Below are 24,962 nucleotides of genomic sequence, written 5' to 3'. Positions count from 1 at the left end.
TGTCCTTGGGGTGGTGTTTAGGTGCAGAGGGCTTGGGGAGCTTGAGCTGGATGATGCCGTTGCTCTGCTTTGTTCACGCTGGCATAGCAGAGAGAGCGTGTGTCAAGGGTGTGATATTTCTTATTGATTTTGAGGAAAACAAAGCCTAGGGATAAAAATTAACCCAAAACTCTCCCTTTGCTGCTCTTCCAGCCTTGTTTAATTTTCTGGTTTGTGAAACACATTTGTGGCTGTCTAGTTTCAAAAACACAATTGCCAGACGTCGGTAAAAGAGAAAAATAAGCCAATATATGGAAACAGCTTGAAAACTTCCCGAATAACTCAGGCACGTGCAGACGTGTGCAGTACTTGTTCTTCCCTGCTGTGGCAAGCCCTGCTCAAATGAAATCAAATAAGTCCCAGCTCAGCGGCTCTGGTTGCTGTGGCCATATCTTTCTTAATATTCCCCAAAGATTTCTCCTTTTCCATGAAATACTAAAAATCAGTAAACTGATGGGGAATGTGGAAGCATCTGAGCAGCCTCTCCTTTGCTCTGTCTTTCCTCAAGCACAGATGTAACCTGCTAGCAGAGGTATTTTTATATTAAAGTACTTATTATTAATTCCCACTCTCTCCTTCTGTGTCTCCCCTGGGTGTATAGTGCTGGCTATCACCATGGTATCTGAGCTGGTTCCCCATAAATCAATATACTAGCAAGTAATGAGCTTCCTGGGGTCTGGCATTTATCACTTTGGGGTGTTCAAATGATCCTATTTAATTTAATGGGCATTTATGTGGATGGTTGGGCAGAGGGAAGAAAAACACAAAACACCAGTAAGTAACAGCATCGCAACCTGTGTGCAACCGCTGCACCATCAGCTCTGGATTTGTTCCCGCTCCAGAAGCAGGAGCCAGGCTGAGATCACCAAACCTATAGGGGTGGTGGCCATCAATGTAGGGATGATGACCATCAATATTGTGGTGGAGGGGAAAAAACCCCAGTGGATGGGGGATGGATGAGGCTGTTTTCACATTGAATGACAAAAATATCCAGAGGCAGTGCTCCAGCTCTTCCTCACTCATCCCTCCCAAATTGTTCCTCTGCAAGTCGCTTTGGCTTTGCTCCCATTGCTGATGTCTTCAGCCCACGCTGGTGAAATGCAGAGTGTTTATAAAGCAATTTGGGATTTGGCTTGCTTGGCTGAACACTTCAGAAACTCATTTTGAATAGAGAGTTGCATCTGCATCAGGATGGGGCCGCAGGGCCCAGACTGTCCTAGTGCTGGGGAAGGCTGCAAGCTGAGGTTGCACCGTGGGTTGAGGTGCACTCCTGGATGCTGGGGACCCCCAGAAGGACCTTTGCATCTCCCCGAGCCACCTGGCTGGGCTGTCCCTGCTGCCTCTCAGCTCTGGCTGGGGTTTGGCGGGATGCTGGGGCACATGTCACCAACCTTCCTGCTCTGCCAGCGGGTGGGATGGTTTAGGAGGAGAAGACAAGTATTTGTTTACGACTATGTACTTCAGCGGTGAATAAGCCAGGATCTGTCTGAAGACGCAAATCGTCTGCCTTTGTTTCTGGTGTCAAGCGTAGGCGGTCTCTGGCCTTGTGATCCGCAGCATCGCTCGCTCGCAGCCGGCTGGGTACCTCGATGCTGTGGTTCAGCATAGACCTCTTGAAGTGGAAAGGCAGAAGATGATGTGCGTGCCCCGGGAGCCGCGCTTTGTGCCTGCCGCTCCTGCCCGAATGGGGAACGATTGACGGCAGACGAGGAACGAGAAGAAGCGAAATTGTTGAGCTCTGCCATGAAAAGGTTCTGCAGGTGGTGGCTGAATGGGCTCAGGTGCTGCATAATAGGTATCAACCGGGCTTTATCTCTGCATTGGCAGTTCCTTATCCAGCAAGAAAACTCTAACAAATACCGGTGCAGCGGTTGCTAGTTGAATTCATTCGGAGAAGTTATTCATCGAGAGGAGGAGAGAGGCACCTGGGCTGCCTCGATGGCTCTACCAAGGTCTGAGGAGTGGTGGTGGCACATCCCAAGCCTGTGGTGCTTCACCCTGTGCTGATGCCACCACACCAGGTCTGAGTGGTGGCTGCTCCTCTTGTGCCGGGGCTCGTGCCAGGAGCATTCGCTGCCTCCTTTAATGCGGTCCCTCTGTAAATGAAGTGGAGAGATGGGAATCTCATCTGAAAAGGGCTGCAGGCTCTGCTCCCAGGGTTATCTCTGAAGTTCAGATAGGCAGAAATTTGAGGATTTTCTCTAAACAACCCTTTTCCAGGAAACCAGCTGATCTTAACTCACTTTAGGGCTGAAATCAAACCCTGTTCAAGCACTAATCTGTTCATTGCATTTGCAATGTCAATTCATGACTAATGCAGACCACAAGCAACTTTCTGGAATGGTTTTCTCTGGGGGAAAACAAGTGTTTGCTGGGGAGCAGGGAGGGCTGGGGGAACTCCTTCGTGCACAGGCAGGTCATGGGAGGCAGCAGAAAGCCTGTTGCACTGCAGAGCTTAAAGCTTTACAGGGTTATTTAGCAAATTAATGCAAAAAAACTTCATACTGTAAAGGTGGTGGAAAAAGACTTCATGTCTGTCATTATTTTGCACCCTTTAATTCCAGTTGCAGAAACCCAAGGGTTTTCTTTATCACTTATTTCCAAGTAGGAGTTTGAGTGCTTGGATCCTAATCTTCTGACAAATTCATATTTGACTGCAGCCAAACTATTGCAGAAGATATGAAGCAGCTGGTTTAGTTAGAAGGAGATTGAGTTTGTAAATGCGGGTGCCTCGGGTTTGCAGTCCAGCTGGTGTGCTCAGGGACATGCTGAGACACCTGAGCATGGGAAACCATTACCAAGGAGGCAGTTGCACGGGTATGAAGATGCCCTAAAATCCCCACTGCAGCTCACGCCTGGTAAGGCTATTTCCAACATGACAAAGTACTTCGAAGGATGCTGTTGTCTTTCCAAAACCCATGAGATATGGGACTGGTCCCATTCCTGCTTTGCTGCCTGGCCTGAATATTGTGCTCTCTGCCCAGGGAGGGACATGGAGCTTTTGGCTTAGGAGCAGAAGGGTCCTATGCATCCATGAGCTTCTGAAGAAGCAAGCAAGGATTAACCCCAACAAGCGCTATCCCAATCCCAATTAGTTTGATCCCCCAAAGAGCTGCAGAGAGCTCAGCTTTCCCCAACTTTCTGGAGGCGAGCCTCCAACATCTCTGCTCTTGGGGGCTAACTGCTCACAGGGACCTTATTTGCATCCAGGTGATGGCCTTGGCCATGCAGTAATGATGGGGGAATGGCAACCTCACTGTGGTTTGGGGGGACTGCTGTTGCCATTTTCAGTGTCCCCAGGGAAAACACGGTGCAGCCTCCTGGGGGTTTTGCCTCATCATACTGCTGTGAGCCAGCCGCGGGGTGAAAAATAAAAGCGGGGATTTACCATGATGTTGCATTCCCAATTTCTCCAGATTTGCCACCCAGGGGAAGTCGTTGTGGGACTGGGCTGCTCACCTCTCCACAGGGTTGTGCTGAGCACCACTGACCTTGGCGTGCCTCTTCTTCCTCGCCCAAGCCAGGAGTCTGAGCTGTCCCCTCTCCCCATCTGAGCAACATGGTACCCAGGGAAACCCAGGGCAGCTTGGTGTGATGCTTCCCAGCGCTTGCAACGAGACAGCTTGGGCTGGTTATTTCCATTGAAAAAGGTCAAAACCCCTCATCTCCCAGGGGACAAATCCGGACTAGTCCATGCTGGCATCCCTGGGGCTGGAGGAGACGGGAAAGGGGGAAAGTGGTGGAGACAAGCAAGGATGCAGCAGGGGGAAAGCAGAGGAATTAAAACCTGTAACTTTTTATTTGTTAACTAGAACAGTATCAAATTAACATCTGTGGCCACCGAAGCCTCTTTAACGAGATGTGTCGGGCGCTTTATTTCCCAGGCACAGGTATCCAGTCTCATCTTTCTAAAGTTGTCTGTAATGAGCGTGGGTGGATATAGAAAAGCAAAAAAGCCCTTTTTTGTGGGCGGGAGTCGAGGCAGCATCCACCCACGTACTCCATTATGATATTCAAATGTCAATATATTTTTAATTGGTTTATATCCCCCCCCTCCCCCTCCAGCTGCCTTTGGTAATTAAGGCTCTGTAAATAGATTTTACTGTAATTGGTACGAGAAGGAAAATTGGAGGACATTGTACAGTGCATTGGGTTTTTTTTTTCCCTCCCTGTCTTTCCTCTTTTGACTCATATTACATCTGTGAGTATTGTATCCTCCGAGGGAAGAGGCGGGGAGCCGCGGCCAGTTTTGCACAAAAAGTCTGAAGCAAGAGGACCAGGTGGTTTGCTTGTGGCTGGGACGTGGGGAAGAGCCAGGAAACAGCCCGGGTTACCCCTTACGGGGCTCGGCACCATGGTGATGGTACGAGCACACACCGGGAAGCAGCACAAGCTCTCTCCCAGTGCCAAACTGGGGAGACCCCCCCCCCAGTTTCCCTGCTGAATCTCCAATCTGCCTTGAGATGTAGCCAAAGCTCTTGCAGTTATTTATAGTTCCTGCCACAGCCGCTGCCTTTATGATTTGGGGATGTTTCTTGGCGGGGGTTTATAAACCATGTTTTTCTCTTCTCCCTTTTCCTGTTCTTTCAGCCTGTGTAAAGGACGGACTCTCTACTCAGTGGTGAGAGATGCCAAAATCGTCCTGGATGTCAACAAGACAAGGCAGATAGCACAAGAAATTGTGAAGGTATGGTATGGTGCGGGGGCAGCTTGGCATCGATGGGGGTCCAGATCCAGCCGAGAGCCCAGCCGAGTTGCTCTGAGGAGCAGGAGTGAAGAAGGCTGGGCAGGACAGCACCTCTTGGCTTTAAAATCCAGGACTCTTAGACCTCCCTCACCCATGTTGAGCTGAACTGGGGTGGCACCAAGGCTTTGCCATGCAGTGGTGAGCTTGGGGCTCATCCTGGCTGCAGCTCCTCTTCCCCCTTGGAAGTGCAGGTGTTTAAGTCCAGCTTTGCTGCTGCGAGTGAGTTGGTGGTTGGATATTCCTCTCCTCTTGGAAAAGAATAATAATCTGCTGTTGGTCTGAGGTTTCTACGTGTCTGTAGTGAAAGCATCCCTGCAGCCAAGGTGCCCAGAGGAGTCAGTGCTGTGGTGCTTGTGGCAGGGGGATGTTTGTGCCACAAGGCAGAGCACGCGTACATTTTTCAGAGCTAAAAAAGCTTTTCCTTTCACAGAGATGACTCAAAAGTGCATCTTTGACACTTCAGACGTGACCGTATAAATAGATGCTGGGGAGGATCCTCACGTGGCAGGGTCAAGTGGCTGGGAAGTTGGGTCCTGAGCCATCAAAGCTTCCCATCGAGTGTTTGCAACGGCTTGTTTTCCCAAGAGGTGTTGAGCCGTCTGCCAGAGTAGGGTTGTACTGTGATTCTAAGCATATTTAACACCAAATTATACCAAAAGTGTTTGGGACATGTCCTACCATGGGAGCCACAGCACTGACCCTGTGCCCTGCTGAAGGTCAGCCAACACCTCTGGCCCACAGCAAGACCAAATTATCTGGGCTGAGCTCACTTTTAGCATATTTCTATGGAAAAAAAAAAAAAAAAGTAGTTTTTCTGGCAGATCTTAAATCCCCTTAAGTATTCAAATCCATGTTATAAAATAGAACAGTGCCATTACCCTGCTTGTTCTTATGCTATCTCTTATTATATTGCCTATTTCGTGTTTATTTACACCCAGATTTAGCAAAGCACATGCTGTTTTTAAAGTAAATTTCTTAAAGTCCCCCAAAATCTCTGGGGTCCAGCCAGGAGCTGATGGTTGAGCGTAGGCTTAACTGCTTTGCTGAGCCAGTGTTGCAAGGGGTGTCTTGGAGCAGCAAAGCTATGGCTGAATTCGGGGTGTCTGAGACCTTTGCTTCATTTCTATTTTCGATCTGTATTTTCCACTTTTTAAAGATGTTTTTTTCCCACTGAGCAAGTGTCTGAGGAATCCCATAGGTTTGCCTTATATTTTTTTTTCCTTGACTACCACTGCGCTTGTGCTCAGGGTTCACAGATGTTCACAGCGGGCGGTAATGGCTGGGTTCAGCCCCTTTCTCTGTGCGGCTGCATTGCTTCGTGTGGGTTGAGTTTTTGAGGACTAGTCTAAGCGACTGCTGTCTTCTGCAGCTGCATGTGCGTTAGGAACAGGTTGGAAACCTCAAACTTCATGGTGTTGCGAGGCGTCGCCAGCACTGGGGAAGCATCACTGGATCTGTGAGATGAAAGCATCACCATGAAGAACGTAACCCGTGAGATCTGCTGAAACAAATCAGCACAACTGCACGTAGACCTGGCTGTAGCCCCAGCAGCAAGCCAGCTTCCCTGCATCCCCTCTCCTCCTTGGGAGTACAGGGTTGGGTGCTCCTGCTGCAACCCGCTGCAGGGCAGAGGAGCTTTGGGTCTGCCCCAGGTCCCTGTCGGAATTAGCAGAGGTCCAAAGGCAAAGCTGTGTGGCATGGGTGCTGATCCCAGGCTCTCCCAGTGCTCCAGAGGGATTTTAAGACTGCAGCTCCTGCTCGCAGGAGAGGTCCATCACACCCCGTCACAGCTGCCCTGGTGCAGTTGCCAGGACACATGGGCCATTGCTGGTGTGCACCAGGAGGAGCAGTTTCTCTCCCCTCCCACCTCTCCATGTCAACCACCAGCAGATGTTAAGGATGTTTTGGTGGACTTGAAGGTGGCTGGTGTGCAGAAGCTAAGGAAAACCCCAACATATTGCTTTGGTGGGGCTTGGGGCAGCATTGCTCAGAGGAGCTGGAGGCAGGACCATGGTGGAGGTTTCTGCTCTGCTACCTGGCCAGGGCAGTGGTTTGACTTTATTCTTTGAGTCCCCGTATGCGATAGGAGAGCCGTTAAGCTTATTGGATTAACGGGTGCCAGGGTTCTCGTTATGCCGTGATCCTCCAGAGGCAAAAGTTAATTTATTTAAGAAGCAAAGCCGGCAGAGGGAGCTGGCTTTTCACGCATGCCGGGCAGCCGAGCAAATTAAGGCATTACTGGGCTGAGAGTGTTTTCTCACAGATCATCCCGAGGGTGAAGGCGGTGGGGCTGGAATTTGCAGTGGGATCTGTGTGATACCCCACGGAGCAAGGCGAGGGATTTGGGTTTGCCGAGAGCTCCTTGAGAAATACATCCAGCAAAGGCTTGGCTGTGTTTGATGGTTGCATGGGAGATGCGCTCCCGCCCATGCTGTGTGACCATGGGTGCAAAGTCCCTGCTGCCTGCTCTGAGCTCCTGTCAACCCTGGCCAATGGGAGGGGGCTGCAAAGCATCCCCATGGCACTGGGTCTCATCCTGTCCTATGGATTCTTTGGGGCACTTCACTGTACTTTTCAGGAGGAACAGCTTCACGGCATTGAAATGCTGTTCCTTGCACAACCCTGGCACTTGTGAAGGTGACAGTTGGCATTTTAAAGCAGATTTTTAAACCTCATCATTATTTCATGTGCTGGGACCCAGAGATCCCTAATTAATCCCAGTGCCTGGAGTGGTCCCGGCATCCAGCTGCGGCTGTGGCACCTTGGGGCCAGCCGTAGCCCCAAATCCTTTCCTTCATCCAGCATCCCTTAGCAGAGGCTCTTCAGGATTTGACTGCCAAAGGGTGCAGTTAAACCCCCACAACTTGATGAGTTAGGGTGTTTGCTGTCCCCTAGCAGCATGTTGTCCCTGGCTGCCCCCAGCCTTTCCTGCTGCTGGAGCAGAGCCCTGCGGGTCTGTGCTCCTGGTGAGTCCTTGGTACCTTCAGGCTTTTTCCCGCATCTTGGCCATTTGCATTTGAGGATTTGTGGGTTTTTCAGGCTGCTTGCCCAATTTTTCCGGATCGTTTCTGAATTTGTATTGTGCTTCCCAGCTCCCCATTGGCTGAAAACTTAGAAATATATTCTTGTTTCACTGCCTGCATGGTTAATGACAATATGTGAAAAGATCAGACCGAGGATGGTCCCCGTGGAAATCCAGTTAATAAATCCCCCCATGTCAGTGATAGACAACTGATATTTGCTCTTAAACAACAGTTTGCTGGCCCATTTGGCATTTATCCTTCAGTAGCTTCCTCTAGACCAAGTTTTCCCTAGTCTGCTTATGAGAATGAAAAGTGAGACAGCATGAAAAGCCCTGCTGAAGTCAGGATAAATGGCTTTTATCACCCTCCCATTCCCAGAGCTGGTTATCCTGTTGAGCTGAACGTCCGCCACATGGAGCTGTCGGCAGTCTGCTTGATTTGCCGATGCTAAACAAGCCCAGTGCAGGGGAGTTTGGATTTCCCACCCATGGCCTTTTTTTGCATCATTAGCAATAATTTTAATTAACCACCAAGTAGCTTTTCCTAGGGGAAAAGAATTAAGGCAGGACTCCTGCGAGGCGCTTGTTTCCAGGCTAATGGTGTCGGTGTGCACATAGGAAGCATTAATGGCTCAGCCAGGGCATGTGATAGCGGTGATGGAGAGCTTTGACTTATTACCCTTCTGCTCCCAGCCCCAAAAGAGAACGAAGGCGAAAACATCATCATCATCATCAATTTCTCAGCAGAGGATTTCAGGAAAACGGCTGCCAGTTTGGTTTGCTGCTAATTTTTCTTGCATAACCAATTAATCAGGAAGATGAGTGGGTGTTGTTGCAGCCGAGATGCCCACACCACCATCCCATCACCTTCTGTGAGCACCACCCGATGCCTGTCCCAAGCCAGGGAACCCCCTGGATACCTGCCCTTTCTGAAGGGACCTTTAGGGACCTGCAGCCTCTGGCTGTGGCCCACCTATAGCTCAGCAGTGTGGATGTGCCCCTGCAGCACAGGGACACTCGCAGCCCGGCTCACCCTGGCTCGGTAATTGTGGGGCTGCCCCTGCTCTGGTGTTATCCTGTCTGTCTGTGCTGCTTTTTCAGTTTTGGGGTATTTTTCTCTCTCTTCCATCCTAGGGAATGGGCTACCTGCATGCCAAGGGGATCCTTCACAAGGACCTCAAGTCAAAAAACGTTTTCTACGACAACGGGAAGGTGGTGATCACAGACTTTGGCCTCTTCAGCATCTCGGGAGTTCTTCAAGCAGGCAGGTAGGACATGGCATGCTGGAAATACCGGCGTTCTTCCCCTTGCCCTAGAGCTCCCCTTTGATCTGGGAACACGGAGAGGAAGCCCAAAAACCTCCTCTGCAAGTACCTTTCTGGATCTGCAGCCTCAGTAGACACAAGGTGTCTTTGAGTGTCCTGGGACTGCCCCAGGATTTTCACCACCTCACCTCCTGGGATTTTGCTTTTGAGGAGGCTTGCTTCGGGAAAAGAGCAAGACGCGTAGCTCCAGCAGAAACCCCTCTGCTCCACAAGCAGTGCTCCCTCAAAACGCAGCTCCATGCTCAATGCCAGCATTCGGTTTGCAGCACAAAACCCCAGAGGGATGGTGAGAGCAGGGCTGGGATTTCCGCAGCGAGGCGGGTCTGGACTGAGCACTGAGCAGTGAAAACAAACTGTTCTGCTCCTTGGGTGCAGAAGTTGCAGCTTGTTTTGATTTGGTTTGGGTTAATTTATTTTTTAAACCTAGCGTCAGGAAGGCAGGGTTGCTTTTGATCAGTAGGAAGGAGCATGATGGTGTGTGCAAGTCTCCAATAGTTTGGTTCAGAGAGGCAGGACCTGGCCCAGGGCAGGGTCTCTTGGACCCAACCTCTTCCCACAAGATGCATCATTTCCATGTCCAAACCACCCTGCAGGAAGATGCTCCTAGGGCTGGCAAAGCTGGTTCATTCCTTGGCCTTTCCCTAACACTGTTGTTATAATCCTCTGGCATCTGCTTCATCTCCTGGCTCTGAGCTGATGAGCAGTGCAGCCAGAGCAGCAGCCTGGGTCGGGCAGTGCCGTCCCCCTGATTGTCCCTTGGCCACTCTGGTGACCTTTCGGGTGCTGCAGACATCTGGCCATGGTGTCTGCACTGAGCCAGGGCATGGAGCAAGACACGGAGAAAATGAGAGCCAACCTCAGGACATTTAGAGCATTGTGACATTTTTTGGTCTCTTTGGGTTTGGAATCAAGTCCATTTGGTAAATGTTCCTTATTGAATATTTTTTTTCCCAGTGTTTTGAGAGGTTTTCCAGCTGTAGGCATGGCAGGGCAAAGAGTTTCAGTAGCTGTGGAAAAGAAGCAAAGCAAAGCTGGGGTGGGAGGTGGAAGGAGACAGAAGAGTGGAAAAAAGAACAAAGATTATATTTTCCTTTTTTGTTAAAACTGAAAAAAAAGAGCGTTGCTGACTTTTCCAGTGGGAGAGTGTTTTTTCACTAGACCCCTTGTGTCAGAAGCAGCATAGGCCAAGCATGGCATTATCGGCACTGGCAGCTCAGGCAGGTTTCCTCCTGCTGCGTGGTACCCACCTTCAGGTCCTTTTGGTCTCCATCACCCCACGTGATGGGGTTTGTTGCTGGCGAGGTTGTTGTGGCTGATTGTCACTTCATGTTGAAGATGCTCAGGAGATAAAATGCACCTCGGAAGAGATGTATTTTTTTCCAATTTCTGGATTGGATTAGAGGAAAAGGTGATGGCTGCCTCTCCATCCCACACCTCTTGCAGCAAGCCAGGCAGCCAGTCTTTCCATTCTGCTTGTATAAATATCATCTGGTTTTAGCACAAACTTAGCCAAAAGCTTAGGAGGCCCAAGAAATCCAGCAACGCTGCTGCTCTCCCCGCAGTGGAGAAATTAAGCTCATTCCAGCAGTGGTAAAAGGATTTGGGCAAAAATGGCCAAATTTTGCCAGGGAACTTTGCTGTGAAGGTCAGAGATGCTCTGGAGATAAAATGAGAGACAAGGTGCTGGGGAAATGGGGCGGACCAATGTGTGGCTGTCTTCTGCTTAAGACTGGGGTGTCATCTGGAGGATAAAGTCCAGGAGATAGTTCAGGATGGGAAGGATGGCAATGTGGGGGTGATCAGAAATGCGAGGCTGGACAGAAATGAGCAGCATTTTGCTAGAAAAATGGAGAAGATGGGGAAATTTTTGCCCTGAGAAGCTTTCAGTGTGGCTGTCCTGGACTGCTGGTGGGGAGCTGAGAGGTGGCTTTGGGGATCCACGCTCATCAGTCGCCGTGAATTTTGAAGCAGCAAGTGTCTGCAGGTCTGATTTCCCTTCTCTGGGTGGTTTTTTTTGCTGGTTATGGTATGTCTCAGATGAAGAAGAATGATAACGCCTAGTTTTGGGTCCTTGGAGGCTTATGTGGATTAGCATATATGGAGAAGGGAGCAAATTTTTGCAGGTCAAGTGAAGGACAGTGATGTTGGTTCAGATGTGAATGAGAAACACAAACTGGCTTGTGTTCACTAGGGTTAAAAAAAGACATGGCTTAAAAATCCTGCTCATCCTCCTAGAACAGGCTCACCTTCAGTTCATGAAAGCATCTGGCACAAGGAGTTTGCAGTGTCCATCCGTGCTGTGACACGCTTGTGCTGCTGAAAAATGAGATGGCTATCGCAACTAAAATACTTTCTGCAGAGACTTCATAACCTGATGTTTTATCCTTGTGAAATTAGATTTATTTCTCCTTTATTTAAATGTTGTTGGGCTTGGTAGGGCTGCTTTCTAATTAGGAGTGCAAGGTGGGTCTTGAGTGGTCTGAAGAGCCCTTCTGCTCTTGCTTTTTCCTGGGGGCTGGCTTGTCCTTTGGTGGGTTTAGAAGACACCCGTGCTGCTTTCTGCTAGTGGAAGTGGCCAGGTCGGTTATGAAGTCAGGCAAACTTTTGTCATGAAACCTCAAATTGCTGTAATTGAACCACATTTGGGATTGCATTAAAGCTCAGCCCTCATTGCTGGAAGCTCGTAAACCCGTAGCTGCATGCTCAGACATACGTGATCTTTGCAGAGGGATGAGGCTGGGCTTGCATGGGAGCTGTGGAGCCCAATCCAGTCCCCGGAGCATCCTGAGGCAAGCCTGAACACCATCTGTGGCATGTCACAGGACTGGGCGACTTGAGGGAGCAAAAATAAAAGCCCCAGGTGCAATCCTGGTCTTGTTGAGGGCGGTGGAGCAGATCCGAGTGCTGCCTGCTGTGTCCTGCTCCCCGCTGTCTGCCCGGAGATGGAGACCATAGACACAGGGAAGGATGAGCGAGCTCCTCTGTGTCTTTTCTAATTGCCCCGGTGCTTAATGCTGGCTTGTAATTAAGAGCCACGTAAGGCTGGAGGATGGCAGCAGGGGCCGGCTGGGGAGCTGAAAGCCTCCCCCCTGTGCCAAAGTGCTCTTGCCTGCAGTTCCCGGGGCTGGAGGGTCGGTGCCTCGCCGGAGCCGCTGATTGCTGCAGTGCCTCTGCCACAGCAGGGTGAAGAGGAGCTGTCGAGTCCCCGGAGGGGGCATAGAGGCTTAATCAGCAATTCCCTGGACTGGCAGCGTCCTTCCCTAGGGAGGGGGTTCCTCCTCTGAATGCTGCCAAACCTGGGGGTGATGCTGAGGGACAGGGATGGCTTTGTGGCCGGGAGGATCTGGGCTGTATCGTCTTGGGATTGTGCGTGTTGTGTGCACGCAGCCGCGGAGGGAAAAGCCAGCCAAGGAGTCAGCGTTTGTGGTGGGAGCTTGTCATCCTGCCTCGGGGGTGGGTGGAGATGCCCGTGCCTGGTTGGTGTCCCCTGGTACCTGGCTCTGGGATTTTGGCCCCAGACTGAGGTTCAGGAGGACAATGACCCCGCAGCCATCCCTTATTCCTCCACATCACCATCTTTGGGAGGGCATCAAAGCACAAACAGGGAGAAATTCCTTGATACAAGTCAGCGGGCTCTTCCTTCTCTACCCTGACGTGACATGGGACAATTTTTGCTACCTCCTGCAAAACTATGCTGCTGAATTTAACCTTGGGCACACAGTCAAGCTGCTTGATGTGTTACCACCACCAGTGATCCCTGCCCATTTCCCTGCCTGAGGACCCTTTTTAAGCCAACAGTGCATCCTAAGTGCCTGCTGGAGGATATAAAGGATGAAGAAGCAACCAATGTCATCCTCAACTGTTGGCTAAAGGAGCCTAATATATTTGTACCAAGCAGGGGGACCTTGAGGAGATAGAGGAAAAGATGGCTGAGGTTAGCTGAGGGGCTGGTGGGGGGGATTAGAAATGAAGTGAAATCCTGGGTGACAGTCTGGGATTTAACAGCAATGTAACAGCGAGGATCGGCCACTACGTGTTGCAGGGCAGGGGATTATAATGAAGCCAGGCTGCTCCCATGGGTGATGTCATGGGAGGCTTGGACACAAAGATGGGCTAGAGGGGCGGTTTGGGGCCAAACACCTGAAAACACTGTTTTCCAGGCCATTATTATAGGGTGGGTTTGATCTGAAGAGACCCTTAGAGGTCTCCAGTCCAACCTCCTGCTCAAACCACAGTGGGGCCAGCTCAGGTGTCAGTGCTGCTGGGATTTACCCCACCCCCCTCTTTTAAGGTGTTTTGGTGCAAAGGTCACAGTGAGGGCCCTGGCAGACCCTGGATTCCCATCACCAGTCCAGCAGAGCCGAAGCTTCCCCTTACCACTGTCCTGTGATGAAATTGTGCCCTGCCAGGTGCAAAGTCACTGCACCAGCATTTCTCAGAGGAGGGTTAAAAGCTGACTTTGCTAGGATGCCATAGGGAAAACCAGGCTTAAATGCCCTGGGGAGAGGGTGGGAGGGCTGGGGAGCTGCTCGCTGGTGTCGAGGTTGTGATGTTCCCCCCCATGGTACCCTCGACTTCGGCTCTGTGTTTTGGCAGGCGAGAGAACAAGCTGCGGATCCAGAATGGCTGGTTGTGCCACCTCGCTCCTGAGATCATCCGCCAGCTCTCGCCGGACACGGAGGAGGACAAGCTGCCCTTCTCTAAGCACTCAGATGTCTTTGCACTGGGGTGAGTCCCCGCTGAGTGGGCAGACTGCAGAGAACTGGCCCAGTTGTGTCAGGTGTGAGCTGCCATGAGCAGCCAGGAGGGGATGGGGACACCACTTGCCACAACACCACGGGGACATGGCCTGCAGGAATCCCCATTGCGAGGCTCGGAGCACTTTCACGCTTCAAGAAATTTTGAGTTAACCCCCCACCAAAATCACAAAATCCTCCTGTTTCGGCTGTGGACCGGGGTGGCTCCAGGCAGTGGGACCCGGAGCATCCTGGGGATGCCAGCCTCATGTGATCGCTCCCCTGCATCCTACTGGGGCGGGTACCAATGAGAAGGTGCTCCAGATGTTGGCCGGGGCTTCAGAGGGTTGGGGACACAGGTCTGGGAGGCCCCAGACACCCTGATTCCCCCCACCAGCCAGCTGCAGAGGGCCTGGTGGCAATGGTTGCTACTGCGAGCCGGGGCTGCCGGGGGGAGCGATGCCAAAAGGCCAAGAAGAGGAGAATTGAGTCTTCTTCAGTGAACTCAGCTCATCGCTCCTGCCGTTTATCTGAAAGAGCGTCCCTTATGGCAGGAGCCCAGTCATGCCCTGATAAAACCTTTCTGGAGGCGGATGTAGGGCTGGGGGTTTTACCCAGCGGATTAATTTTCTCATGGATACCTTAAAGGCTGAGGGGATTAGTGCGCGTGGGGCTGTTATCGGAGGCGATATTTCCATCAAAACCACAGTAATTACAGCTGAAAGGGTCTGGCTTTTTTTTTTCCCCTCCCCGAGGTATAACTTTAACACAAAAATAAAGAAGTAATTAAGGGACTGTATTGAACTAAATGTGAGTTGGTTACTTAGACTTAGTTTTTTCTTTTTGTTTTGAGTGTGAGCTCTGCCCTTATGTAAAGCATGAGTTTCCTTAAAAGATTAAAAGATTTTCCCACATTTTTCCTCCTTCTTGTTTCTGCCGCCCTCCTCTGAGCCTGGGAGGCTCACAGATGATCTGGAGGGTTATTGCCATCACCGCTTCCCTCTAGGGATTTGGGGATCAGCGACAAAAAGAGGAAAAGATCATTTAAAGAAGACAGAAATGTCAAATTAAAGTGTGTGAGAGGGTGGTGCAGAGTGGGGGACTGAGGCTGGTGGCATGTACTCGCCAAAGCCTGAGAGATCATGGCAGTAATTAATTAGATGCATGGTCTTCTTGTGCAAAGGGAGATGGAACAGCAGACTGCTCTCCACAGCACCATCCATACCTCAGGAAGTGCAGCCCAAATATTTTGGATGCATCTGAAAGTGGGAAGGTGAAAAATTAAGCTCCAAACTCCCAACTAGAAACTTCAATTTAACTGCATTGGATGGGTTCAGGCACCTTCAAAATCCCCATTCCTCTCTGAGCATCTCATCCTGTGCTGCTGGGACCTGCCCCTCTCCAGCCCCCCAATTCCTCTGTGCCTGCAGCACCTACAAGTGTCTCACATTATTCAAATTTTTGGAGATTTACAGCCAAATGGTGCATATTTTTCCAAAATCAGGAGAGCTGATTTCCAAAATCAGGGAGCCCCCCTATCCAAGAGCGATCTTTCATTTATCAGACCTCCTCCAGCAGAGTTTTCCACCCTGATGCCATTTTAACCCTGATTCTTGCTGCTTTAACCGGCCGTGATGGCATCCCTTGAAGGGAAAAGCAGCTCCAGGGAATTTGTCTTGGAAATCGGGACCAGCACTGCAGGAGTCGGGGATCATCCAGCCTCTGGGTGCCAGAAAATGAGGATGCAAAACTCCCAGGTGGTAGCGGGGGCGGAGGACCGTGGGGGCAGCCGCCAGCTCAGTAGGAGATGCCCTTGTTTTGGGATATTCCCTTGGATATGGGAGTCCTCATGGAAAGGAGGGCTTGGCTTAGCGATAAGAGTGGTGCAGTGGCAGATGGCCGGGGGTTCACGTGTGCCATCACCTGGTGAGGGCACGGAGGATAGTTTATGCCATGGCTTGGACAGCTTTTTGTGGCTTGGAGTGCTTTTTGCAGAAGAAAAAGGGAAAAGTCAGAGCGAAAGCGAATGCTTGGGTTCGTCCTTCCCTGGTGCTCACTGCCCGACACAGCTGGAGCAGGTGGCAGAGTTAGAAATGCCAGCCTAGCAGCTGGACTATGTATTTACCCCTCACATCATCTATTAAGCTGCTCCGTGGGCAGCGGGGCGAAGCGCTATTGCAGCCCGGCGGGAGATTCCCACTTGATGTAACAGGCTGGCTGGTGGCTCTGCCTATGCCTCTGCCCATGCCTCTGCCCCTGCTTCCCATCAGCCTCCATCCTTCTGCCCACAGGCCAGGCTCTTCCCTGGTGTAAACTGGGGACCGTGGCAGGCTGGTGGCTTGCTCCTGGTCAAGTCAACAGCCTCACTTTCCCCATCTGGAAAATGGGAGCAGTGATATCTCTGTAATGAATGCTGACCACCTCTGGTGTCGTAGCTGGGATGAAACATCTCCTGGATGTTGGTGATTTTGGATGTGGGTGCAATGGCCAGACGTGTTCTGCCTCAGGATGCCTCCCAGCTCCTCCCAGCTCTAATCCCCACTGTCTCCCAACAGCACGATCTGGTACGAGCTGCATGCACGGGAATGGCCCTTCAAGACGCAGCCAGCGGAGGCAATAATCTGGCAGGTGGGAAGAGGGATGAAGCCCAACCTCAGCCAGATTGGGATGGGCAAGGAGATCTCGGTAGGTGGTGTGGGGCAGGTGCTGGAGCCCCGTGTGTGTGTGCATGGAGAGGGAATGTGCCCCACTGGCACCCGCCCTGGGCGGAGAGTCCCTTTGAGATACACTCTGTGCTGCCCAGGATCTGCCAGCAAAAAAGCAAGGGTCCCTCCCTCCCCAGCCAGTGGCTTGGTCCTGCTGCTGTGCCACAAGTATCAGCTCAGCTTGCACGTCCCCTCTGCCCCAGCCCTTCGCAAGGATGTGGTGGAGATGGGGTCCTCATGGGATGGACACATCCCCTCCACTCCAGCTCTTCACCAGGGTGCAGTGATGGAGATGGGGTCCTCGCAGGGTGGATGTTGGGTGTGGGGGTTGTGGTAGGAGAGGGACTGCCTTGCTTTGCTCACACACTCACCCTGTGTGGCTACAGGATATACTCCTCTTCTGTTGGGCCTACGAGCAAGAGGAGAGACCCACCTTCACCAAGCTCATGGACATGCTGGAGAAACTGCCAAAGCGCAACCGTCGCCTTTCCCACCCTGGGCACTTCTGGAAGTCGGCAGAGTAAGTCCCTGCCCCTGCGTGTCCCTCCCTGTGCCAACAGACAGCTCTGTCTGCACTCCTTGAGACCCAGCTCTCACTGTTAACAGCTGGTATTGGCACTGGGGGAGCACAGGGACAAGCTGTGGGTGGGCAAGGGTGGGTAAGAAGTATGGTCACAGAGTGCTGTGCCCGCGCCAGTTGTCACTGCAGCACTGGCTGGCCTTGCTGGGGTGAAAAAGCCTGTTAAAATAGTTGGAGATGATCAGGAGGAGCCTGGCGATGTGTTCCACCAGTGCCGGGAGGAAGAAGCAGGGTAGGTCCAGGGGCAGGCTGGTACCAGGACCTTGGGGACATCTCCTTTGGGGACATTAGCCAGGGCTCCTGTGCCTGCCTGTGCACCACACTCAGAGTAGTTTTTCCTCCTGGGGAAGGCAGTTTTTCCTTCTTTTGCCCAGATTAATTGATGGGGCGGATGCCTTGCCCGGGGTCCCTCCCCAGACCTGCAGCCTGTGTCAAGTGTTGCAGCTTCCAGCGGTGGGAGAAGGGAAGGTCTCTTCTTCTCCCACAGACAGCCCGTGGCCAAGTCCTGCTCCATTTCATTGCTTTGGATTAGTCACATCTCCCTGCTTTAGCAAATTCTGCATAAATGGGTCCCCAGTCAGGGTTTCAGGATCTGGCCTGTTGGTAACAGCAGGAAAAATGCAGAAGAATCACTTAGAAACTCATTTTCTTCCCTTGAATTTGTCATATTATGACAAATAGGACCAAAAGCCATGCGGAGGTTGCATGCATGGGGGAGATTTTTCCTTCTCCCAGCGTGCATCCCCAGACTGGAGGCTGGAAACTGGGATGGGGCAGGAGGGAAAGATGAACTAAGGGAACGAGGTGAAGGCACTTCGGACTGCTTCAAGCACCCATCTTGGACTCCACCAAGGGTGAGAGATGCTGGTTTCTCCTCCTGCATCTGATAACAAACCCCCTTGCTTCCTTATCTGTGTGGCAAGTGCAGGTGGCCCCAAGGTTACAGGTGCAGTGAAAGCTGCTGGAGTGTCCCCTGTGCCACCTCCCATCCCCATGTTTTCGGGGCTGATGAGCCGCTCCCAGAAACAGCACAAAGGAGGTGGTCAGATGGCCCCCAAATCACCCGGAACATAAGCTGTTAATCAGGAGGGAAGTTAATTACCAATCCGTGCTCCAAGCAAGCACCAGGGTGGCTCTGGCAGCTGGGCAAGGAAAGCTGAAGGTTGATGAACCCCAAAGCAGCAGGCTGTGTAATTGCTCACTTGGGTTTGGGAAGGTTTTTGTAATCACCAAGCCATGCTCTGCCTGCCATGGGCTGTGGCTATTCGGCAGCTTCCCCTTAATTACCAGCCCCCTCTTTTGCTAAGCGTGAGGGGAGGGAGGATGCTTCAGCTCGGCACTCGCTTTCCATCTGAGCTGCCTCCTTCCTTAGGGACTCGGCTCTGGCCACTGTTCCCGTGTTAGGTCGTGGCTTCCCTGCAGGGTCCCTGCTCGCCCAGGAGTTCCAGCTGTGCGCAGGGATGAGCCGGCTGTGGTACCCGGGGGCTCTGCCGTCCCTGCACGGAGGGGATGGGGGACAAAACCCCTGGTGGGTCCTGCTGCTGGCAGAGCCTGGACACGCAGGGATGGGGTGAGGTGTGTGGTACCCAGCAAGCCCTTTCCCCTCTAGATGATACTAAACCTGAGAGCTGCCTGCACTAGGAAGACCTAAACTGGGCTGGTGGGGAGGTGCAGACGTGCACGGCTTCCCACGGTGCTGCTGCATTTGGGAGCAGCCCCATGGCAAACCCATTCGGGAAGGCTTTTTGCAATGAGCTGCCCTGCAAAACCCCACGGTGCTGTGGGGCAAAGTGCCCAGTGCTGACTCTGCCGTGTTGTGTCCCTTCCAGGCTGTGACGGGAGGAGTTAAGGGACGGTGCCTTCCTCCCCCTGCGGTTCTCCTCTTCCTCTCCACTTCCCACCCTGTGCTACAGAGGAGTAGCGGGCGCTGCGGGCCGACAGCGGGATGGGAATGAGCCTCTTCCCCCACCGTGATTCACCCCATGAAGCCTCTCTGCAAGGGCTGGAGGAGCCGAGCCGGCGGCTGAGCCCTGAGAGCCCTGGGGGATGCTTGGCGGCAGCAGGATGGGGACGGTGGGCAGCTCTCCGTGGACATGGGGTCAGGTCTTGGGCTGGTTCCCTGCCAAGCAGGGGCAACCCATGAGGCAGACAGCTTCAATTTAACCCCAGGGCTCCTCTGGGCCCAATCAGCATGGTCAGTGCTCATGATGCTCAGTTGGGGAGGGATTGCTTCTTGGTTCTTGGTGGGTTTATTTAATTTTCTTTTTTTTTTTTTTTAAGTGAAAAAAAGGGGGAAATGTTGCTGATTCATGAGTTTAGCATTGGTGCCTGCCGGCGCCAGGGAGTGCTGCTGCTATTAGCTGCCCCCCGTGGGGAAATGCATCTGCAGAGCCAGAGCTGGAGGAATCCTGCTCCCCCACCCTCGGCAGCCCCTTCATGGGCAGCAGTGACCTTTCACAAGTGGCTTCTCTACCTCCCGGCCATGCCCACTTATGCTCCCCCCCACGTCTCCCTCTCAGCAGGGCGCATCTCCACATTCCTGTTAATTTAGCCATTTGCCCCGGTGCGTATCTAATCAGCGAGCCTTTCCCTCTCACCCTCCCCGGCGCTGCTTTGCTCTTGGCTTTGATCTCTCTCCTGAAGGCGCTCCAAAAACCCCAGGTCTGGGGACACTCTGTAGCTGAACAGAGCGGAGTGGCTGGGGTTGGGGTCCTTCTCCTCTCCTGTTGCCTTTCCTGGGCTCATTGCTGGAGCCAGGGATGCAGACAGGCTCTGGTTGTACAGAGCATCTCCCTTCCCAGCCCCGCGCACGGCAGCTGTGGACATCTCGGCTGAACAAGCAGCCATGCCCAGGACCATTTTCCCCTGCATATTCATCTTCCATCAGCCAAATCCTGGACCTCCCTCAAGAGATGGTCTTTGGGCAGCGTCTCAGAGATAGTGTTGCCATCTGAATACTGTGTGCTGGTATTTCCCTCTCCCTATCAACTCAGATGGGCCCTCGAGCTCATTAGATGAGCTGTCAAGTGACAGATGATAGCAAATTGTGTTTTCAGGCCCTTATTGAGCATAATTGCTTGACAGGAATCATCCTGAATAATTCAATCGTTGTCTAAGTTAGCTTTAATTTGGAGACATGAGGAGGCTCTGCAAACTAACCAGCCCTAGTTTGTTTGCTGCTCCTCTAACTCCCCCTTGCCAGCATTTGAACCACTTTAGCATAAGTAAATGAAGATTAGAAACCTAATTGCAGCTAGGAGGAGATGTTACTTCAATCGTGGCGGCGTGTACGAAGGTGCTTTTATTTCTTAAAATTTGCACACATGCATATGTATAAAATCTGAGGTGGGCAGGAGCAGGGGGGGTGATTCTGGCCTCCAAGCGTGCTGGCAGAGGGTCAGTCCGGATGAGTCTCCTGCTGATGCTTTTGAGACATTTGCTGTGCCATGTAGTCACATCTCGCTCTCAGATGTTTTGCAAGAAGTGGGGATGATGCTTCTGCCTTTGATGCTGAGGCCAAGTGGAACAAGCAAGTGAGGGCAGGATGAGCACTCGTTTGTGCTAATTGCCCCCTGCACCAGGCAGCACAGGTGGTTTGTGGTCCCCTGGGCGTGACGCTGCAGAGCTCAGTGTAGGTGGCTGAGCATCACCTCATCCCGGTGATGAAGAAGGATGCTCCATGGCTGTTTGCCTCTTCCTCCTCCACATCCCACCTCTTCCCTTGCTAACACACACATCCCCCATCTTCTTCATCCCACCCTGGGCCGCAGCAGCAATGTCCTCTGCCGCCCATCCTCCCCATCCCAACTCTTCCCCACTGTCTCATGCCTTCTCCATCCTCTGCGCGTATGCGCATGTGTGCCATAAACGTTGCACTAAGCCTCAGAGTCTCTCTGAGTTTTCACCAATGCCTTCACCTGCGGTGGTCTCGAGGTCTGTGGGAGAGAGCACATCTCCATCACTGGAGGTCTCAGCTACCGGGGGGGTGCGGGGAGGTCTCACCATGAAATCACCGGTCCCCAAACCATGTTCAGGTGGAGTGATCGCTGTAAAAAGGTGGTGTCCTTCTCGCTCAGTGGTTTTAGTTTCTAAGTAGGTGTGAACTTCCTAGGCGAGCAGTAGCAAGTGGAACATATTGGAAGGATGAAGGAGGCGGTACCATGGGTGATGCTCAGCACCAGGGGTGGCAAAGTGCTGTAGCCTGATAGACGTTGTGCAGATTTATGGTGGAAGGTACAACACCCATCTTGAAAGACTTACTGTGCGTTTGCTCTCTGTCCCCCAAGCCCTCTACTTGCCTGGGAAGTCTCACCTTGACATATCCCCCCATGGGGTCTCACCAGCCGTTGGCAGATGCCTGCTCTATTTTATAGACCAAGATTCAAGGAAACAAGTGAACTGATGAGCATGTTGGTTTGGTTACCCCATGGCATCAGGTCCTCACCAGGAGCACAGGGCTCTCTGCACCAGACTCGCCCAAGCATTTCTCCCCTGGACTGTGGGCATCTGAAAGGAGCTAAGTGCTTCTATAGCCAACAAATCTTGCCAACTCTTCCCTCATCGCCCTCCTCTTTCTCCCCCTCTTCCCTCACCGTAACGTCTCAGCCAGGCCATGAGCAGAGCTGTTGCACAATAGTATCGATGGAAAAATAGCTGCCCTGTATTTATTGTAAATTAGCTCAGAAGAGCAGCTCCTTCCCTTCCATTCAGTGCAGCAACGGTTGTTTATGCAGCCGTGTTATTTGCATCATGCCTTCTTATTTTTGAAAGTCTTAATTATTAAAAAAAACCCCAAACCAACAAATCTTACTTTTTTGTTGTTGTTGTTGTTCTTTGTTTTTTGACTCCGTCTTTGTGAGGGTTTTTTTTTCCCCAGTTTAAAAATATCCAGCCCTTCAGCAGGGAGAGAATGCAGGAGAAGCTCTCCACAATGCCCTCTAATAGGAGATCCGAAGGAGCGAGAAGGTCCATCCGGTGGCTCAGTTTAGCTGTGTGAGCTAGAGAAGAGACAGGGGTTGTTTCCAGATGTACCGGGTGGGAGCAGAGCTGGTTTTAGCACGGTGGTGTTTTGAGCAGTATCTTGAGATGCAGGGAACCATCCCCAGCCCTGGGGTACATCCTTGGGCTCTGGCAGTGGAGCAGCCCCAACGATGCTCTCCTGGCCTGGTCCTCCAGCTCTCAGCTGCTTCATCCTTTCAGTCGCCCTCCGAGGCTCTTCCCTGAGCTCCCCAGTCCCTGACTTTGCTGCTGCCTGAGGTTTCTTTCCAGCTTTTCACTGTTCATGGAGAATACCGTGTTTAGGGCTGAGTAGTGAAGCCACTACCAGTGATGGAGGTGGTGGTGCTGCATGGCCCCAAAGCACTATGTCCTCTTAGGGCTGCTAAATTATATCTCCCAGTCCTGCTTCTTCTTCAATCCACCTTTCCCCCAAAATGACCCAAATCCTTACTGAGCCATGACTAGGCAGTTCCTGGGGATGATGAGCTCAGAGTCCAGCCCTGATGACTTCTATCCAGTACTTGACCATGGCAGGAGCTGAGATGATTAAGATTTAAGACAGACAGTAGGCAGAAATTAACGTCTTGGAGGTGGAGGAGCTGCTCAGCCTTTGCTAGATGCTATGGAAGAGTTGGTGCCTACAGCTTGGTCCCTTTGGCCATGCTAAGGAGAAGGGTGATGTGTTGGTGGTGCCATGAGATGCTGTCTGCACCCCCCAAGTGCCGTGGGGAGCCCTGGGTCAAGCCTGCTGGTGGCCAGCACTCTGCTGGGCACCTTCACTTTCCTTCCTCTTTTCTTCGCCATTCATTTATTTTAATTTATTTTATTTTATTTTTTTTTATTTTTTGGCGAATAGTGATTCTTCTGGAAGCTTGGTCAGCTGCAAAAGCCTTCTTTAATTTCTGGTCCCTGTAAAGTATGCTGTTACATTTTCTTGTACATAAAGTATATATAAATATATATACATATTGCTATATGTATGTATATAGATATATACATATATAACGAGCTCTAAATCCTGTACAGTTTCAAACTGAACTCGACAGCCTGCTTTGTTTTCTCTGTGTTAGTTCTGACTGTTGCAGAATGAGCTGACTTTCATTTCCCTTTTCCTCTTTCCCTTTTCTTTTTATAAATATATACATAAATATATATATATATATTTTGTTGTCGTTGTTGCAAAACTCTCGTCACTGGAAAAGAACAGTTGATTCTGGTGCAAAAAAAATATCACCCACAAACCAACAAAAAAAATTGCTGAGAAAGGCACGATGGATCTCCCTGATGTAAATTTGTACAGTAACATTTATAACGTTTTCTACACTTGAAGAAAGTATTTATAATTTCAGCTGTCTGACTGAGTGCGAATCTCTGTGACCTGCAGAAATGGATAGCCATTTGTTCCCGTGGTTTCTCGTGCAGTGTTTGGTGAGGTGACAGTGTATGAATTATTTATGCCAATAAAAAAAAAAAACACTTTGAAAACCATTGCACCCCTGTGCTGTTCTGCGTCCTCGCGTGGCCGCCTGCTCCCTGCCCTCTCCCTGCTCCGCAGCAGCATTGCATCCCAGTGATGGGGTGGGAGTTTTTGTCTGTGGAAGGGTCTGGACCACTCTCCTCCATCAGAACCCCAGGAGCATCTTGGTGCCAAGCTCCGATCCAGCAGTGCTTGGCGGGAAACACAGTGCTGCTGAACTCCCCTTTTCCTCTCTCCCAGCGTGTCTGCTCGCAGCCCAGCCCTTTGGGGATGATAATTCACAGCGAAGATTTGGGTGGGAGCTGCAGGGAGATGTGGCAGCCAAAAACATGGGAGTAGGGCAAATTATGGGGCAGGCAGCAGATAAATCTCCACGTGGCTCTGCTCGGCGGAGGGGCTGGGGCCATGGTGGGGTGTGTGCTGGGGGGATGCTCTTCCTCAGGCAGTCCCCCATGGGGAAGGCTGAGCCCAGTGATGAAGCACTGGAGGCTCCTCGCATCTGCTGCTTTGTTTGTTTGCTTCTCCCATGCTGTTTTACTGGGGGGCCCACCATAAATCTGTAAAACAGCCCGTTGGAAAGCAGTGGCAGCATTTGCTTGAGGGGCTGGCGCAGGCGGTACCTGATGGTTGGAGATGGAGAAGAAAATCACAGAGGGTTCATGTTGCTTCCCCCCTCTCCTTCCCTCCTCACTCTCACCCGAGTGCTTGAAAGGTGAAATAACAATGGCTCACCATTAATAAACCATGAACACTCAACACTTCTCCTGTCGAGGGCTTTTCATCTTTCAAAGCCTGCAGGAGCTGGTGAGCAATTAGACCAGGCACATCCCGGGTGGGGAGTGGTGGCGGGGCTGGCCAGAGGGATTTTCCTGGGAAGGATGGAAGGGGGCTGCTGTGATCAGGCATGGATCTCCCAGTGGAGAGAAAAACAGGGGATTTGGGGGTAAAGAGTCACCGCTTGATGCCCTCTCCATGCTGGGGACTTTGCCACCCCTCTGTCTCCCTTGCAGGCTAAATAGGATGCTGGCTGCATCACAGTGTCACTATCTCTTGTGTATATGCAATAATCAGGGAGTTAAATCCTGCTGGTGGTTCCCCTGGTATAAACCTGGAGGGCTCCCACCAGTCTGGAGCATAGCAGGTTGGCACTGGTGTGTGTAACTGGGCAGCCAGAGCCCTGGTGGCTCCAGTGCTCCAGGGACAGAGCCGCTAATTGAAATGCCGGCGGCAGCGCTGAGCCCCTGCCGAGCCCAGCACAGGGATGCTGAGCTCATTCCTGCCTTGTGGCTAATGAGATGCCAGCACCAGGACGGGGATAAATGTGCAATATATC

The 24,962-nt window shown here is 51.7% G+C and overlaps 1 protein-coding gene across 3 annotated transcripts in view; it reads left to right on the top strand.

Annotated features, from left to right (window-relative positions):
- KSR2 (kinase suppressor of ras 2) overlaps positions 1-23,637 on the top strand; it is an 87,923-nt gene extending 64,286 nt beyond the window's left edge. For 2 of the 3 annotated variants that reach the window (XM_074844340.1, XM_074844341.1), the window contains 5 exons: positions 4,630-4,726; positions 8,943-9,076; positions 13,730-13,861; positions 16,425-16,554; positions 16,961-17,098. In XM_074844340.1, the coding sequence (XP_074700441.1) occupies positions 4,630-4,726; positions 8,943-9,076; positions 13,730-13,861; positions 16,425-16,554; positions 16,961-17,098 (631 nt within the window). Of the gene's footprint in view, positions 1-4,629; positions 4,727-8,942; positions 9,077-13,729; positions 13,862-16,424; positions 16,555-16,960; positions 17,099-18,983 lie in introns of those variants that run through there. The other variant, XM_074844339.1, reaches the window with a different exon arrangement.
- The last annotated feature ends 1,325 nt before the right edge of the window (positions 23,638-24,962 follow it).

Source organism: Strix aluco, chromosome 18 (assembly GCF_031877795.1).
Source record: "Strix aluco isolate bStrAlu1 chromosome 18, bStrAlu1.hap1, whole genome shotgun sequence".
Taxonomy (NCBI): Eukaryota; Metazoa; Chordata; class Aves; order Strigiformes; family Strigidae; genus Strix; species Strix aluco.
The sequence above is the reverse complement of the archived record's forward strand: the minus strand, read 5'-3'. Positions and strand labels throughout refer to the sequence as shown.